At 48.6% G+C, this 17,899-nt stretch overlaps 2 protein-coding genes across 2 annotated transcripts in view; one reads left to right on the forward strand and one right to left on the reverse strand.

The window, feature by feature from the left end:
* The window catches only part of MTOR (mechanistic target of rapamycin kinase), a 121,889-nt gene that overhangs the window by 46,536 nt on the left and 57,454 nt on the right, over positions 1 to 17,899 (reverse strand). The window lies entirely within an intron of this gene.
* On the forward strand, positions 11,282 to 17,426 carry ANGPTL7 (angiopoietin like 7). The gene is made up of 5 exons (XM_002922747.4): positions 11,282 to 11,898; positions 14,326 to 14,426; positions 14,992 to 15,186; positions 15,860 to 16,058; positions 16,292 to 17,426. The coding sequence occupies exons 1-5, from the start codon at positions 11,529 to 11,531 to the stop codon at positions 16,459 to 16,461; spliced, it is 1,035 nt and encodes a 344-aa protein (XP_002922793.1). The 5' UTR covers positions 11,282 to 11,528; the 3' UTR covers positions 16,462 to 17,426.

Raw genomic sequence — 17,899 nt, forward strand, 5'->3', positions numbered from 1 at the left:
CGCCGACGTGAAGGAGCTTGTCCTATGGCCTCAGCAGGCGCCCCAGCAAGAGTGACGGCTAAGGAGCTAGGGCTGGGGGGGCCCTGCTTACTTCTCCATGACTCTCCCTTTCGAGCTTTTCCTCAGTGCTTTTCACGTGCAGGATGCGACTAAGCATGACTAACCGAAATGGTTAGTCGCTAACTGCTCAAGGTCTTAATGCTGACCCACAGCACAGCAGTAAGAGGGTTTCTGCTTGGCATCCAAATGATCTGAGGAATTCCGTTGTTTCCTGAAGGGGTTTCGAAGTCATTGATCCACAGGCTTCTGACTGATGTCAAATACAAAGTAATTTGGCCTGACAACTAATTCTGTCTTGTGTGGCTCATCTGGTTATCGATCTCATCTCTTAGCCTCGGTGACCTTTAGGCCATTAAGAGCAAAGCCTGAGCCTGTTGGAAAGTCAGTCAAAAAAGGCGCATCTGTGGCCACATCTGGGGGACCACTTAGGCTTTCCCAGTGCTCCCATCAGGAATTTATGAGGACATTATGCTCTCGTTTCCCAAATGGCTCTGGGCCTTCTTTCTCCTGTCTATTTCGAGTGCAGACCACAGTCTGTGTTTTACTTGGTTCCCTATCAAGTAAGAATTCCCCGAATTCCCTTAGCGCTAGGCTGGTGATACATGCAACACAGCCGATGGGGACCCTGGTGGGCCTGACAAGAAGCTCCTGACCAGCCGAGATGAGGCCAAGCTGGATACTGCTTTGGGTCCTTACCACTCCATCGAGCAGTCTATCTTGCTTCTCTTATAGAGGGGTAACTGCTTCAGACCATTTCCTGTCCCTTCTCTGAGCCCCGAGACTTAGCTCGGTGCCCCAAGCATGATTAAAAACAGAACGGCTTAATTCCTGCACAGAGCCAGGAAGATCTGAAGCCGGCTGGGTCCCAATGTCTTTATCAGGCAGTTACCCTGGGATTCTGGGGAACTCAAGGATGTGACAGCCTCTCTCTGAATAGGGTAAGTGAAAAGCAAGAGGCCAGAAGCGAAGACAGAAGACAACGTGAGGGTATCTGAAGTGTGACACGGAGAGAGGCCGTGAGGGACAATTTAAACGCAGGCAGGCGGAAAGCGAAGGCAGGCGGGTTGGCCTCAGTCATCCTCCGAAAGCCAGAGTCAGGGATGACAATAGCACCCCTGGTTCTGTTAGGGTCAAACTTCCCTTTTCAGGAACTCAGGAACTCAGGAAAAGTCACTTGATTCCTTTCCTACATATTAACGAAGAGAAGGCGAGCCTCGTTGGGAGNTGCTTCAGGAACTCAGGAAAAGTCACTTGATTCCTTTCCTACATATTAACGAAGAGAAGGCGAGCCTCGTTGGGAGGTTTCAAAGCTGGGACATTTGGTGTTTCTGGTGCTCTACGGCATCGAAGGCATCAAGATAAAAAGAGATTAGATGCAGAAGAGAGGCCTGCCTGGACAATCAAATGGGTTCCTGAGTCTTGCTTGGTCTTCGCCCTTCCCTCGGTCACAGTCTAAATGGTACGTCTGTCACAATACCTAGAGGACATGCTAAATCTGTATGTGAGAAAGTGGGGATTTTCAAGAAAAAAGACAGAATGCTAACAGCTGTGTAGGGACAGAGATTAGGGTCAGGGGAGACAAAAAAAATCCTATCTTTCCAAGATTGGAGAGGGGAAGTATGTCTTTCACTGCAATTTAACCACCTTTTAAAAAATATTGTTTTCACCTATACCTATGCTACATAATTAAGTGGTGAGCAGAACATTCATATAATTTTGTATTTTTCTTTTTCACATAACAGAGACGTTTCCCACTTCATCTAGTCTTGGTAATTACTTTTAACAGCTCCATGATCTCATCCTGCCTATGGCTTCCATGCCTGTGATCGGTCTCCCGGGTGCACTTTCTTGGCTGGTGGCGGGCAGACCCGCATCAGATTAGCAGCCCCCGGGCACGCCGCTCAGGAGCACACACTCAGTGCTCTCCCACGTACAGTGAGTGACCTGCCCAGCAGAAGTCTGCAAGGCCGGCTCTGGGAAGCAGAGCGCCCATCCCGAGAACCAACACAGCGCTCATCGAGAAGCCAGGCAAACTGTCCCATGTGACACATCACCTCCAGGCACCCCCGTGGCTGGACGTGGGGCCCAGGTGCCCAAGCACAACCCGGTGCGAGGCCATGAGGCCCCGGAGTGTCAAGGAACACGATTTGTGCTGGCCGGGTTTCCAACCCAGGGGTTTGTCACAGGCGTGCTGTAAAAATGATGAATGGCTGTCAAATTTCCAAGGCTCCGGCTGATTTAGGGAGCCATTGGCAGACACATCACTCCCAACATGTCAGCCAGTTAATTACTTCCAACTTTATCTTTCTTGTCAACACTTCTTGACAAATTGGCCATTATCTTTTTATTCTACAACAATGAGCACTGATCCTTTCCTGGTGATGCCTGGAGGTTTTTCTCCTCCTTTCCACTTCTTGGTATCCAGAGCGAAATGAAGAGCTCTGAGAGAGATGAGTAGAAAAAGGAGCTGTCAGGAAGGGAACAGAAGGGGGCTGGGCTGCTTGGGTAAACCCAAAGCTCATTTTCAACTACCTTGACTCCTAAGCTGAGTTGACATTTGGGCTAATATCCTGATTTCCCGGCTTCCCGATGTCCACGAGCTCTGACCCAGTCTCTTACGGGGATGAAGCTGAGACGCAAAATGTAAATGACCCGGCTCTAGTGACCTGGCAGCACTGAGCCCTCCCCAAGTAACTGGGTAAGCAGAGGAGAGATGGCCTCCTGCTCCATTCAGGAGAGAGGCCACACTGTAGAAATGCCAATGCCCATTCTGGAATCAGGGAAAAGAGAAAAATAAGCCTACTTCTGGGTCCTGACTTCTGGGTCAGGACAGGCTGACAGAAGATGACCGTGACATGCTATCAGTGGGCTACCAAGATTCATAGCCTACAAGACGACCAAAAGAACCTGGAGAGACGCGTGGTGTCACCACCAGCACAGGCGGCCATCACCAGACAGTGTCAGAGGCGGGTCTGGGGCAGAATCCAGCACCGACTGCATTTCATCAGTTGTAAGACGCGCGCTTTAACATCTCTGAATCACGATATGGCAACATCATTCAAGGTTTCAGAGCACTGGGACATGGTGTAATTGCCAGCGGTAAGCCCTGCCTGCGCTGCCTCTGTGGTACACGGAACTCAGAAGCAGCTTCTCTAACTCACGTTAAGAGAGGTCCCATTAAATCTCAAGGCATCCCGGAGGGGGAGCGAGATACAGTGGAGGGGCAGACATTTACTACGGTACTACCACAAGCTTCCCCCTTTGGTCTTGGGCTGCAATGAAAGACCCGCTGTCCTTTTGATCAGCTTTGGGAGAAACCCCAGGACTCTTCCCTTTGTCCCGCTCCTCGCTGATGGCCAGCTTTCTGCACTGAAAAGCAGCCTTCCTTGGGGTTTTGAAGGTGCTCTATAAAGACAAGCTGTTGTACAGGGAAGCTGTAGGAAGTCTTCAGAACAGCTGGAAATACATGTACGCTCTACCGGCGAGAGACCTGACCTCTTGGGTGTGGCTGCATGTAAGAGGGCATTACAGAAAAAGACGGGGCCCGGGAGATTCAGTCTGTGCTTGTGCTCTGGCTGCACGGGGGCTTCCCTGGTCCGTGCACACTCTGGTGCGTGGAGCTGCCCCACCAGGGGGACAGATTCCTAGAGGCACACTGCGCTTCTGAAGTCAGCATGAGCCCAGAGGTTTGGAATGTGTTTTTGTCCAGAAGTGAGGAGCTTTGAGCAAATCCTCACCTCTCTGGCCTGAGGGCTTTTTCTTCCAGCAGAGGTAGGGGAAAAGAACAAGAGACTCTGTACCTTTTCTGGAAGCCAGGAAACAAAGGGAAAAGCAAGACTCATACTTCCAAGCAACACGGTGGTGACATCTTGGGAACATGTGTTTAGAATTAAGACACAGAGTGGGTTTTATGCACCCTTCTAGCCCCTCGGCCATAGACTGCAAAGCCCAGGCACGCTCACCGTTAACTGGCTGCTCTGGCTCAACTGGCTCATTTCTCTAACATTCTCGAAGAATTACAGTCCTCTTTTCTCGTTAGTGCGGCCTACGTCAGGGTGGCAGAGGTCCGGCCCAAAGGGAAGCTCTGCAGTCCCAGGGCGGTTGGGTATGAACGTGTGGTCTTATCCTGCATCTCGGATAGGGTCTTGTCTCCAGCTAAGAGTGACTTTCTGCTATTGCAACGTATGGGCATTTCATCCCCTTTCGGGACAGCAAGATGTGCCAGGCTCCTGGATAAATTATGGGGAATACAGCTGCCCAGAGATGCAGCTGTTTTTATGAGGACATGTTACTTTGTTCTGTCTTCAACATGAGCTGCTGCACCTGGCCCCCCCCCAGGCCACGATGACGGTTCATTAACAGGCTGATGTAGGTTGAAGTAATCAGATACGCCAGTTACATAGGCCTCCACAATAAGGTAGAGCAGGACAAAATGCTGCCCCAAACGCTCTGTGGTCCTCCTGCTGGTCATCGTCAAATGTAAAGAAAGAGGGGTGAGACACAAATCAATGGTTTCCAGGAAGACAAAGTGATTATACGCTAAGGATGCTGCTTCCAGTTATTGATTAAAATACAAGGTTGAACCAAATGATCTCAATGCTTCCAGTTCCCACTTCCTCTGATTCTGTGACTAAGACCTACAGAAGAAAAATGGACTCAGAACAGGACAGAACACGGTGGCCAGCGATGAAGGCCTCAACATGACAAAGTACTGCCAATGACCATGGAGAGAGACTTTAAAGTCTCCGTGACAGTTGTTTATTTAGGCAAAGAAAACCTTTTGCTAGGAATTCATTCTTTCACTTGACAAGTTCCAATGAAGGACATCTTTGGCCTCAGGCTTTGTGCTAACAGCTAGATGTTAGAGATACTGTGGTAAATACGACAGATAAGGTCTTTGCTTTTGCAGAGCTTACAGGTCAAGTAGATACGCAAAACAAAAAAAACAAACCCCAAAATAAGTGCTGTGAAGGTAAATACCATGAAGAAAACAGAGCTCTTGGATGGAGACTAATGTTGGGGGCCTCCTTTAGATTCCGGAGGGCAGGGAAGGCTTTTCTGGTGAGATAACTGTATACCTAAATAACGGTACCTTTTTTTTTTTTTTTAAGATTATTTGAGAGAGAGAAAGAGAACAAGTGGGGGGGGCACAGAAGGAGCGGGAAAGGGAATCTCAGACTCTGCACTCAGCACAGAGCCGGATATGGGGCTCTATCTCACAACCCTGAGATCACGACCTGAACCAAAACCAAGAGTCAGGTATGTAACCCCCTGTGCCACTCAGGCGCCCCTAAATACTACTACTATTCGCCGGACACTACGTGTCTGCCACTATTGTTTCGTATGCCCTACCTATTTTTGAATCCACTTCTAGTTGAAGTATAACACACACATATATACACAAGTATACATAGGGTACAGCTTGACAAATCATCACAAAGTGAACATACCCTGGTAACTGCCACCCAGACTAAGAAACAGAACACAACACACAACAACAGAGGCTTCTCCCGACCATGGCTCCCTCCCTCATCTCCACAGGCAACAATTATCTGACTTCTGACAACTGGTTAGTTTTGCCAGCTTTTGAACATCACCTAAACACTCAACATGACGTTGGGAGATACATCTATGCCGCCGCACGCTACGGGAGTTTGCCCTTCTACTGCTGATGACGACTTCACTCTGAATGTACCACAACTTATTCATCTGGTCGCTGATGGGCATCTAGGTGGCCGTTGGCTCTTGGCTAGTATGAGTTTGGTGTTCCTACAAACATTCTTGTACGTGTCTTTGGTGCAAGTGTGTTCGCATTTCTGTTGGGACTATGCCTAGAGTAGAACTGCTGGGTTATGGGGTATGTTCAGCTTTCGAGGATGCTGGCAAATTGCTCTCCAAAGTGGTTTTTCCCAATTGACATTTCCGTGGGAAGTAGATGAAAATCCCAACCACTCCACATCTTCGTCTACACTGGCTACTGTGTTTTCCACTGTAGCCATTTTAGTGGTGTGCAGTGTTGGCATGTGATAGTTTCAATTTGAACCGCCATCATGACGAATGAGCTTGAGCAGCCTTTCATGCGTTCACTGGCCCTGTGGAGATCCTCTTTTGTGAAATAAGTGCCTACTGACATCTTTTGGCAATCTTTAACTTGGCTACTTCTAAAAAAAATGTTTGGTATGAGTTCCACATATCCTCTGGAGACAATGTACACAGAGATATGCACCGGAGATCTCTTCTTGCCTTTTTACTCTCTTCATAGTGTCTTCTAATGAACAGAGATGACTCCTTTTATTGCATTTGATAATGTTTTTTTGGATGGTTAGTGTTCTTTGTATCTTGCTTAAGAACTCTTTGCTTATCCCAAGATGCCAAAGATAATTTCCTATGTTACCTTCTAGAAGCTTTAGTTTTTACCTTTCACATGTAGAACTCAAACCTCCTCTGAACTTGAAGTTTCGTGTGTGGTGTGAGGTAAGGGTCAAGAGCCCTCGTCTCCCCATAAGGCTACCTAGCTGACCTGGAAGAACTTACTGAAAAGATCGTTCTTTCCTCCCCGGTCTGTGGTGCCCCCTTGTCATAAATCAAGTGTCTACATACGTGTGGGTGTTTCTGGTTATTCGATTCTGCTCCATTTATCTATGAGCCTATCCTCGTGCCAACATCACACTGCCTTAATCACTTATGGTAGCTTTATGATAAATCCTGATTTCTAGTAGTTTAACTCCTCCAAATTCAGTTTTTTCTTCTTCTTCTTTTTTAAAGATTTTATTTATTTACTTATTTGGCAGACAGAGAGAGAGACAGCGAGCACACAAGCATGGCGCAGAGGGAGAAGCAGGCTCCCTGCTGAGCAAGGAGCCTGATGCGGGACTGGATCCCAGGACCCTGGGGTTATGACCTGGGCGGAAGGCAGACGCTTAACTGACTGAGCCACCCAAGCATCCACAAATATAGTTTTCTTACTGAAAAATGCCTTAACTATTTTTAACCTTTGCTTTATTTAACCAAAAATCCTGTGAGGTAAAGTAGTTATGATTTTCATCTCCATTGCACAGATCTGTAAACCTAAAGAAATAATTTGCCCAGGGTCATATATCTCTCAAGTGATGGGAAGGGATTGGAACCCAGATTTGCCTGATTCTAGACCCAACTATTTCAAGTCCTTCATATACCGCCTCCTTAATCCTCAAGCCAGACGATCCCTTCGGGGCATGTAATATGAATCTGTTACAATTTCAAGAAATTCTAATGTTCTAAGCCACCCATTTCCAGTTAAAAATCTTGTTTGCCAACTACAAAAAGCCACTTTCCCGGTGAGACTCAGGAAAAGAGAGCAACAAGAGGTAAAAGCTGCTTAGATTCCTTTCAGAGCTCCCTCCGTCTCCAGAGTAGCAATCCCGCCCCTCATGTGGACTCCTCAGGTCCCTCAGGCCCGGCTCCCCTCCACCTCTTAGGTGGGGAGCCCCCACACCCAATTCTTTTTTTTTTTTAAGACATTCTATGTATTTCTTTATTTTTTTTAATGTCTTTTTATTATATTGTGTTAGTCACCATACAATACACCCACACCCAACTCTTAAGCCACGCTCAAATACTTGTGTCTTCCTACTAAGTCAAGGTCTTTCACAAAGCTGCACCCTACTCACGGTGTCCCCTCCCACCCTTGGCTACCTCCTCCTTTCTCTGGGAGGCCTTCCCAAACTCATCTGGGTTAGGCACTCCTCCTCTGTGCCCCCGTCCTCGCATGTCACACTGTCCTAGAGCTCAGCTGTCTGTTTCTCCAACTAAACTGTGAGACAGTTGAGGCTGGGCTGGCACTGTCACCGTGCTCTGAAACTTGCATGCTGGTTCACAGAACCGGTGTTTGCTACAAAGTCTGAAAGGGAGCAGAGACAGACTCTTTGGCTGGGTGCTACAATGAATAACAGACTCTAGGAGGGGGCTGGAGAGAATGATTTCTAACCTGTCCGGAATGCACTCTTCGGTAGAAGTGGAGAATGAGAAGCTTCGGGATGAGATGGATGTAGCTTCTGGGATGGATGTGGGCTTTTAGCTGAGACAGGAATAGGACTGAGTGACACAAAAGTCAGGTATGAAATGGCTGCATATAGTAAAGCAAGCTGTGACTCATTGAAAGACGTCAGGAGAAGTAAAATATTCCTATTTAATACAAAATCGAACTATCAACAAGGCCGGTTCTTCTGAGATGAATTCATTCAATTAACTGAGTGTCTGTGTCTGAGGGTAGCTGTTTCTCTTTCTCACCAATTTTGCAAGTGACGGTTTAAGAGCAGGCAGGGACAGGAATACATTAGAATAGGGGGAGTCTCTCCAACCAGGACATTTTCAAGAAAATGAGACCTGACACTCCCATTTGGGTAGAACGAGAGACCACCTTGAGGCCCTTCCCTGCTCTGTAATCCCCGGGCTGCTTGAACGCCTCCAGCCCTTGGTGCCAGCCCGAGGCAGCGCAGTTTAGACTGTGAAGTCTTTGAGAGCTTTCAGACTAAGTGAAAGCTCACTGACTTTTCTCATTAAGAATATAAGCTTGATTTTCATAAACATCTTTCCCAGGAACACCAAGCTGACCCTCTTTCACCACCAGCAAAATAGAGAAAAGGAAAAACTGCAAGGTGTCCAACACAGGCTTTCCAGATTTTCTCAGTTAATTCCCATTTTTATGGTCACTTTATTTGCTGAAGGGCAGAGAAGGGAGTAAAAGCCTTTTGGAGAAGGAAAACCAGTCTAATCTGCCACATCCTTCCTGGTTGTCTCTACTGGCTTAGCTGTACTCAAAACAAGGGTTTACTTTTCCTCCTTTCAGAAATTCAGAATCTAGGACATCATAGCGTTGTGGATGTTTAGAGGACTGATAATCTTCTGGCATGGGAAACACTCCGAATTTGCTAAATTTTTAAATTTGGGGTGGGAGTTTACTGACATTTGGGCAGCTTAGGTGATGTAAGAAAATCTTCAAATAAGGAAAGCCTCTGTCTCCAACTTATACCTCATGTTAGAAATGGGTTTTCAGAAAATAAATGTCAGAGAGCAGGCATTCATGCAAACAGCTAGATGCTTCTGATCCAAACTTACCTAGAACGGATCGCTCCATGGGTTGCAAATACAAATGATTGATTCACTTTCTGCCCAAATACGAAAATCTGTTCATAACAGTTTCCTGTTTGGGCCGGGGAAGCGGCCACTGGGAAGAACAAACAAAAAGCTGGCTGGGAATCCATAAAGCCCCACTGTTCCTGGGTCTAATGTGTTGCTGCAGGGAGTGCTAAGACGGCAGGGTCACACGTGACGCTCACGTGGGTATGTGGGACGCGAGGCACAAGCTCAGTGTTGGCTGTTGGCTAGGAGATGGACTTGAAGATCCTCCCTGGCTTCAGCAGGCTGTCGGACGCTGACAGCTGGGTCCGGGTTCGCGTTAGTGAATGCCGTCGGGCAGACCGCAGCACCCGGCTGGGCTGGGTATTGGTGTCAAGAGAGCGGACACTGGCTCTGCACAGGCTCTTCCGAGAGGGCCGACAAGCTGCTACAGTGTGCCAGCCACGTCCTCACCCCTCAGTGGGCAAGGACACTAGTGAGGGGAGAAAACAAACCCTGACCCAACCGAGCCCCTCCTGCTTTTTCATTTAGAGGGGAAAAAACCGTTCGGTAACTTGAGCCTCCTGAACAGAAGTGGCTTTCTGGGAAGCCAGAAGTCCCAACTGGAAAAGGACTCTGGGGGATCATGGCAGGGAAGGAGGGTAGTCAGGTATAAGGCTTGTGTGTGAAGGACCCACACCGGATGGCAACAGCATGAGGACTGCCCCGGTGGCTCTGTAACACGGAAACGGCAAGAGTATGTTCCAAAGACAGAGTTTGTTACCATCTGAGGATGGAGGGACCTCTGTAGACATTCTCAATGAAAAGCTCATTTTAAGTACTTAAGGTTTGCTGAAATACCAGGTTTTTCCCATTTGTTTTCAAAGGAGTGGTGCCCTTCAAACACAGGACATGAGAAATGACAGTAACCCTATTTTCAGGGATATATATCACAGAAAGAGAAGAGCTTCAGATCTGCAGACTGTATTCCATAGAGAGAGGGAAATGAGACTATAGATATGGATTTATTAGGTGACAGGGATTCCTCTCCCTATGATTTAATGTACTTTCCAAGTTTCGAATCACAGGCCAAGGATGGGCCTGTTCTCTGTTGTGTCTACAGATGGATGGAAGCGTGAATGACCATCCCAGAGCCATGTCCGTCACTCCTGAGTTTTTTTTTTTTAAGATTTTATTTATTCATTTGACAGAGAGACAGCCAGCGAGAGAGGGAACACAAGCAGGGGGAGTGGGAGAGGAAGAAGCAGGCTCCCAGCGGAGGAGCCTGATGTGGGGTTTGATCCCAGAACGCGGGGATCACGCCCTGAGCTGAAGGCAGACGCTTAACGACTGCGCTACCCAGGCGCCCCCGTCACTCCTGAGTTTTTGTCCCTGCTGTCCTCTCCAGCACCTCCTTGTCAAATGCCAAGTGTGAGAAGCTAATGCTGGCCCACTTGTTGACAGGAGAAAGTACGTAAAAACAAAGACGACTGAGCAAATCCTGTGGATATAAACTACAAAGTCTTTTTCTGCTTCCTAAGAGGCTTGTTCTTTCTATTTCTAGAGCTCTTCTAAGCTGGAGATTTTCAAACGTGACACAGTGTTAGATCTAGGTAGAATAAGGGTTTTGTAAAACACTGAATGATGACCAGAGAAAGGAATAACCAGCCTTGTTAAAAGCACACTCAGCAGGATGCCAAGATATACCAGAGCCTCATATAAACAGCGTGGATTACATTAACAGGCCTCCCTGGGTGAGCGGGAAGTCTTATTCCCAACTCTCTCTGCCTACCTTAGACTCACCCCATGGTTATGTAACTTTTAGAATGGAATTTGGAAATTCTTCTGACCCTGCCCTGCTCGCTGATAGAGCTGAGCCAGTGGCTGGCACGGGCATAATCTAATAGGCGAAATTGGAAACACACAAATTCACAGTCGTCTTGTCTCAGCCCAGAGACTATGCAGGCAAGGAAAGAAAGACTCGCCCCTGTCTCCCTCCTCCTCTCTGGCCTAAGTTTACGCTGACTTCACCCAACAGGCACCTGACCCTCCCAGATGAGCTGGGAGGGGCTAAAGCACCATGCACAGCGACAGTGGGGGTGGAGGTGCAGGCAGCAGATAATATTTAAGATGCTGAGTCTGTAGGGCATTCGGGGAGAGGAAGGAAAGGTACAGGGAGCCCAATGAACCTGCACTTGTAAACTCAAGCTTTGAGAAAGGCTACGAAATAGCAAGGGAAGAGAAAGCAAGAGCGTGGTGAGCCCACCCAGAGAGAAAGTGCACACTTGTAATTCGCTCCAGCTCTGTAGACCGCAGCTGGGCAAATCCAGATCCCTAAAAGGAAGATTCTGCCTCACCCAGGTCCAAGAAAGATGCTGAAAAAGACTCTCTCAGTGGTGACCTGGCTCTGCATTTTCATCATGGCCTTTGTCAGCCACCCAGCGTGGCCACAGAAGCCCCCAAAGCGCAAGACACCTGCGCAGCTCAAAGTGGCCACCTGCTGTGAGGAGGCTAAGGAGCTCAAGGCCCAGATCGCCAATCTAAGCAGCCTGCTGAGTGAACTGAGCCAGAAGCAGGAGAGGGACTGGGTCAGCGTGGTCATGCAGGTGATGGAGTTGGAGAGCAGCACCAAGCGCATGGAGTCACGGCTCACAGATGCGGAGAGCAAGTACTCGGAAATGAACAACCAGATTGACATTATGCAGCTGCAGGCAGCCCAGACTGTCACCCAGACCTCGGCAGGTAAGGAGAATATGTTCTCATGCTACTCATCACCTTCTTGCTCAAACGGCTGAGGTCTCTGTCTGTAGCATGGCTTCTACATATGTTGGCCAACAGATCGATGACTGGGGGTTCTTTGGGGTATATTTTCCTGGGTATGTGCCACCAGCTCTAATGTTCTGTAAATTTCTGTAAATTCACCCAGTGCCTGCACTATCTCTTTTACTCACAACATATTTCAACATATGAAAGGTGTAAGTTACCATCCCGGAGCACAGAGAGATGATGTGGTTTGCCCAGAGTCACAATGCAAGTCTTAGAAACAGGATACAAGTCTCCCTGACTGGTCCACTTCCTTAGCCAGAGCTGACAGGCTGTACCCGCAGTCCCAAGGAAGCAGGAATGAAACCAGAACCGTAACATCTGTCACTCTAGAAGCCAAGTTCTGCCAAATGCAGTTCTTTCATGTCCCTAAGGTTTAGTGGTACGGGCACTGACGGATTCTGTGTCCTGTTTGCAAACCTGACTCTTCCCACTGGCTCAGAATTAGGTGTTGATGCTGCCTAGAGCCAGATGAAGAATTCCTTTGTGTTCAGGAAAGGACAGGCTCCTTGAGGTTCCTTGCTTCTGAGATTTCTACTTTTTCCCATGGTCTCAAATAAAATTCTCCCATGACAGGAAATAGGAAAATGCAATGCTGAGATCTGGATTCTTAGTGGCCCCAAAATAAGATACATTTAATGTTTTCTAAAATAATTTTCAGTGTCTAGTTAAATTGGCTCAGACTGGCCAAGGTCAATTTACTGTTCAGAGAAGACAGATTTGGGTTTCTGAAATCATCAGGAAGTTGTTACTTGTAAGGAGAATATCCTATAGCTATGTCACTTATTGTTCTGATATAAAAACTTGTGGTCACATCATAGACCAAGTCAAGAAACAGAACACACTAAGTCACTGGTTACTCTCAGTTCAAACGAAGAAAAAGCCCCAACACGAAATTAAGCTTCGACATCTCATTGTTACTAAACCGCCATGTGTCAACTGCTCTCTAAGCCGGTACTTCCTGCCCCTCAGTGTGGGACTAGAATAGAAAGGTATGGTATGCTCAGGATATTTTCCAGACAAGTGTGTCCTGATCTGGCCTGTGAGAGGAAACCAGACCCACGGGAGAGCAGGCCAGCCGGGGACCTACCCATGCCACCCCCAGCTCCTCCAGTTGGGATTTGCTCTCCTGCCAGCAGGGAGTTTCCTGGGGTCACACAAAGACAGCTCTCCTGCTGCGCCTCTTCCTCTTCTCGCCCAGGACGTCGTTCCTCATTTTTCTTCTCCATTACCAGGTGCTGGGTCACCTTCATACTGTGTTAGCAGGCAGGCCGGCGGAGAAAGCAGTTAAGTTGATGCTTTCGTCATTACAGAAAATGAAGGGGTTGATGGTGAAGGCACGCACCTCCCCGGCCCCTCCTGCAACATGCTCTGCCTGGGACGGCTCTTGGAGGAAGTGCCACCATTGGTGTGGTCTTCTTGAAGGCCCAGTGCAGGGGCCGCCAAGGAAAGAATCTCAGACACAGAGGGTGGGAAGCCTCTCCTGGACAGCAAAAGTTCCCGCTCTTTGAATCCTATCAGGAAAGGAGGTTTCTACCACGGTGCTCTTCGAGATTTGCAAAATGGAGACCAAATCTGGCATAAAGCAGTAGCCCCCGGGCAGCCAAGGGAGCATTTAAATCAACCCTAGTGAAAACCAGCCTATCCAATGCTCTCGTTTGCTTGTTTTAATAATGCTGCCAGGGAAGGTCTCCAAGCGTTCCTCAGGGTGTGTGCATTTCCATTTGAGAATTGAGCAGTGTTAGATGAAGGGGGGAATAAGATGTGAAATCTAGCTCCCTTCACTGGGGTCCTAATAGGCCATCTAGATAAAAATAGCTATTCTCATAGGTAAAAATAGCCATTACCTCTGAAAAACCACCACCGTCACACAAATCAACCAGCCAGGCAAACAACCAAACCAGATCCTATGAGACACTCATGGCTTATGTGGTAAGAGAGGCTGGCTGTCCCAGAAGCTGAATTTATTAAAGAGCAGCATCTGTGATGTAGCCGTCACACATCGGAATATTTTCAGAATTCATGGCCTAGAACCTCAGCAGGATAATTGATTTCAGAGTTAACCTGAAACCACCTGATTGTCCCATTGATGCTATCCAGGTGAAGGGCTTCCCTACTCCACAGCACCCTCCCCCAACCAGTGAAGCCAAAATATACCCCCTTTGGGTCTCCCAATGCCCACACCTCTCCAAAATCCAGACACAGCCTAGTAATGAACACTCATATGACTGTTGTGGTAGAAAAGTCTCAGTTTTGAAATTCTCAACTGAGATGCAGCACAAATGCCCACGTGCCATGGAGCCCCCGGGTTTGGATGCTCACCCCTGTGGTTTGCTTCTGTTGTAGATGCCATCTACGACTGTTCGTCCCTCTACCAGAAGAACTACCGCATCTCTGGAGTGTACAAGTTGCCTCCCGATGACTTCCTGGGCAGCCCTGAGCTGGAGGTGAGGTCAGCAGAGCCCACAGCCCAGGTGCTGCCCTCTGTCCTCCGCCCCCTCACAGGGCTGGGGGCAGCAGGACTCATCATAGTTGAAGCAAAGGGAAACTCAAGACAGAGAATCAAACACACCAAATACCAGAGAGCCAGCCACGCACTCAATTTGGGGGATCTGTTTTGCCCCTTCAAATCATTACCAACAAAACACCAAATCTTCTAACATAGATCAGATAATTCTATAACCTCCACCCAACTAGTTGACATATCTTGCCATGACCTAAAGCAGTTATTCTTCGGGGAAGGAGAAAAGAGAGAACATGTCGAGAGTATACATGGATTTTCTTTTCTTCCAACAAGATGTGCACTTGCCTCCATCCTCAATTTTAACAATTCTTCCCCAGCAAACCACCGCCCTGCTCCTGCTCACCAAACATGGCAGAACAGTGGCCGCAGAGCCAGCATGATTATGGATGTGCCCACATCCACTGGCTCTGCAGAAATGGGACCCGCCGCCCCCACACTCCTCTGCCTGCCTCTGTGGGTCCCTGACCAGAGCATCCTCTCTGCCACAGGTGTTCTGTGACATGGAGACGTCAGGCGGCGGCTGGACCACCATCCAGAGACGAAAGAGCGGCCTTGTCTCCTTCTACCGGGACTGGAGGCAGTACAAGCAGGGCTTTGGCAGCATCCGTGGGGACTTCTGGCTGGGGAATGACCACATCCACCGGCTGTCCAGACGGCCAACCCGACTACGCGTGGAGTTGGAGGTGAGCACAAGGCCTCGGTCCCTAGGACTGGAGCCGGCTGCCACACACACAACCACACACAGTTCCCGGCGGGGGGGGGGGGGCCCTTCCCCCCCTTGTTCACTACGGGCTTATGTATCTATTATGATGGTTTTCCTGCAGGTTGCAGTACAGTTGAGGGGGAAGAGGCTTTTTCCTGTTTTTGTTTTTGTTTTGTTTTGTTTCCACAAAAGCAAGGTTGCAGATATATAAGAAGAGGCTGGATTCGGGGCAGAGCAGAGGAATTCCAGTCAGCGGGGCTGAAACGTGGCGGTCCCTGCTCTGGTCTGGGGCACAAACCGCGAGGGCCATGGAAGGCCTCAGAGCACTGCTCTCTTCGCAAGCCACTCTAGGACATCTCCGAGTGGGGTGCAGTCAAACACACACCTCCACCTTCCAGGCAGGGGCGGAAAGGGCCACAGCCAGAGAGGCTAATCAAGGCCAGCTGGGGACTCAGGAGAGACATGTGACCCGGGGCCTGGTTCTCTGACTCCCAGCTTAGCGTAGTCAACTGAAGGCAAACACGCAGGAAAGTCTTGCTAGGTCCGCAGCGGGAACTGGATGCACGGCTGCGAGCGGACAGAGGGGAGAGTGGCAGGACAGGCGGGAGCGAAGCCCCGCTGCAGCTCCCCTAAGGCTGCGGCCTCCCTGACAGGACTGGGAGGGCAGCGTGCGCTATGCAGAGTACAGCCGCTTCGTCCTGGGCAACGAACTGAACAGCTACCGCCTCTTCCTGGGGAACTACAGCGGCAACGTGGGGAACGATGCCCTCGTCTACCACAACAACACGGCCTTCAGCACCAAGGACAAGGACAACGACAACTGCTTAGACAAGTGTGCGCAACTCCGCAAAGGTGAGATCTGGGGGGGGCTGGCGGGGCGGGAGGGGGACATTCCCTCGTGGGAAGAATGGATGTAGAGCCACAGAGCTGCTCTTCTGGCTCTGATACTTCTTCTCGGACACCGGCTCTAACTGCTTAGCCTCTGTTCCAAAAGCAGCTTCATGAATCCTGCTGTCTAGTCTGTCAGCTGTTTCCAAGGGGAGGACGTGCTCAGCTTCCCAGCCCCGATCTGTCTCTCGTGCCAGGTGGCTACTGGTACAACTGCTGCACAGACTCCAACCTCAACGGAGTGTACTACCGCCTCGGCGAGCACAACAAGCACCTGGACGGCATCACCTGGTATGGCTGGCACGGGTCTAGCTACTCCCTCAAACGGGTGGAGATGAAAATTCGCCCGGAAGACTTCCAGCCCTAAGTGGAGGCCTGCTGTGGGGCAGGGCTGGAAAAATGGGGACAAATGGAGGCTGGGTGAGGACGGGGAAGGGGAGGAAGAGGGGAGAGAAAGGTCGGGATGGAAAATGGCCTACAATCACCAATGAGAGAGTCAGGCTGTGAGGAGCACAATGAAATGGAAGTACAAAGGTGTTACCTAAATGGGACCAATTATTTGAACATAATGGGTTATCAGACATACTTCTCAGGGGGCTGGCCCAAGGGGGCTCTCTCTGCCTGTGATCCCTGACAGACTCACTAAAAGCTTCTCCTTTCCACTTGATTTTTCTGCAAAAGAAAAGTAATTATGAATAAAGTAAATATCACTTTACCTATTCAGTTGAAGGCCTGGGTTATGTGAGGGCAGAAAACCCTGTGGTTTTGATCCTCAAGGAGAGATCTTGGGAGTTAGAGAAAGGCGTGAATGAGAGTGGTGGTGGAGCGTTATGACTTTTCAAATCCGACGAAATTACCTTCGGTCTACCTACTTTTTTTTTTAAAGACAAAAATTATTCCACTGGTGGTGGGCTGAGCCAGGTTGGACTTGCTCAGAGGGATCTCTGGGGACCCAGGCCTGGTGGCGGGCCTCTGGCACCTCCCTGCTCTGCCTCTTTTGGGGTACAGTGCTGAAAGGCAGAAGCGGGTCTACTGGTGGCTGGGGAATTCCAGCAGGGGGTGGGGAGAAGTCCCTTGTGGATGCTTGCACAAAACTGCCTTAAAATGTTCAGTCAATACAGATATATCTATTTTTATTTTTTACTTTGTAAGAAAAGAGCTCAAAGAGCTTTCTCTTTTAACTCATCTATAAAAAGTGGCTGCAAAATGAAGATAGATGACACTATGGTTAATAATTCATGCTGTATATAAGTATTTTGCTTTGTAAAAACAAAATACTGTAGTATGTTGTAAACATTCGAAGTTTCTTTTTCCTTCTACAATAAATTCTTTTGAAACCTGTTGGTTTTTAAATTATTGCCGTTATCACTTAGAGCAAGGTAAAAAGCTTCAGTGAAAAATCAGACGGTGAGCAGTGAGAAAGAGATTCTGATTTTGTTGCAGTCAGGGAAACCAAGAGAGGAGGAGGAAGCCAAAGAGCAAAAAGGTGGCGGACAAAAAGGGCAGCAGCCACTGGGAGAGGTCAGATTTAGCCCCAGCGGAGCCCAGTGCCACCACTCGGCTTCAAAATACTTTGCAAACCAACACTCTTCCTTTCTACGTGAGCAAACTAACACATAGAGAGGAAGCATATCTTTAGCCGTAACAGATGCCAAATAATTTTGAGTATCAGGAAGTCATTTTTTCCTCGACAAAAAGAACCATTCCCTTGACCCTCAGTGTGAGGTAAGCCGTTATTCTTATTCAGTGTTTCCTATTGTACTTACAGTCCTTGGTTTGCTGGGAACCTATTTAACCTTAAAAAC

This window comes from Ailuropoda melanoleuca, chromosome 11 (assembly GCF_002007445.2).
Source record: "Ailuropoda melanoleuca isolate Jingjing chromosome 11, ASM200744v2, whole genome shotgun sequence".
In the NCBI taxonomy this organism is placed as follows: domain Eukaryota; kingdom Metazoa; phylum Chordata; class Mammalia; order Carnivora; family Ursidae; genus Ailuropoda; species Ailuropoda melanoleuca.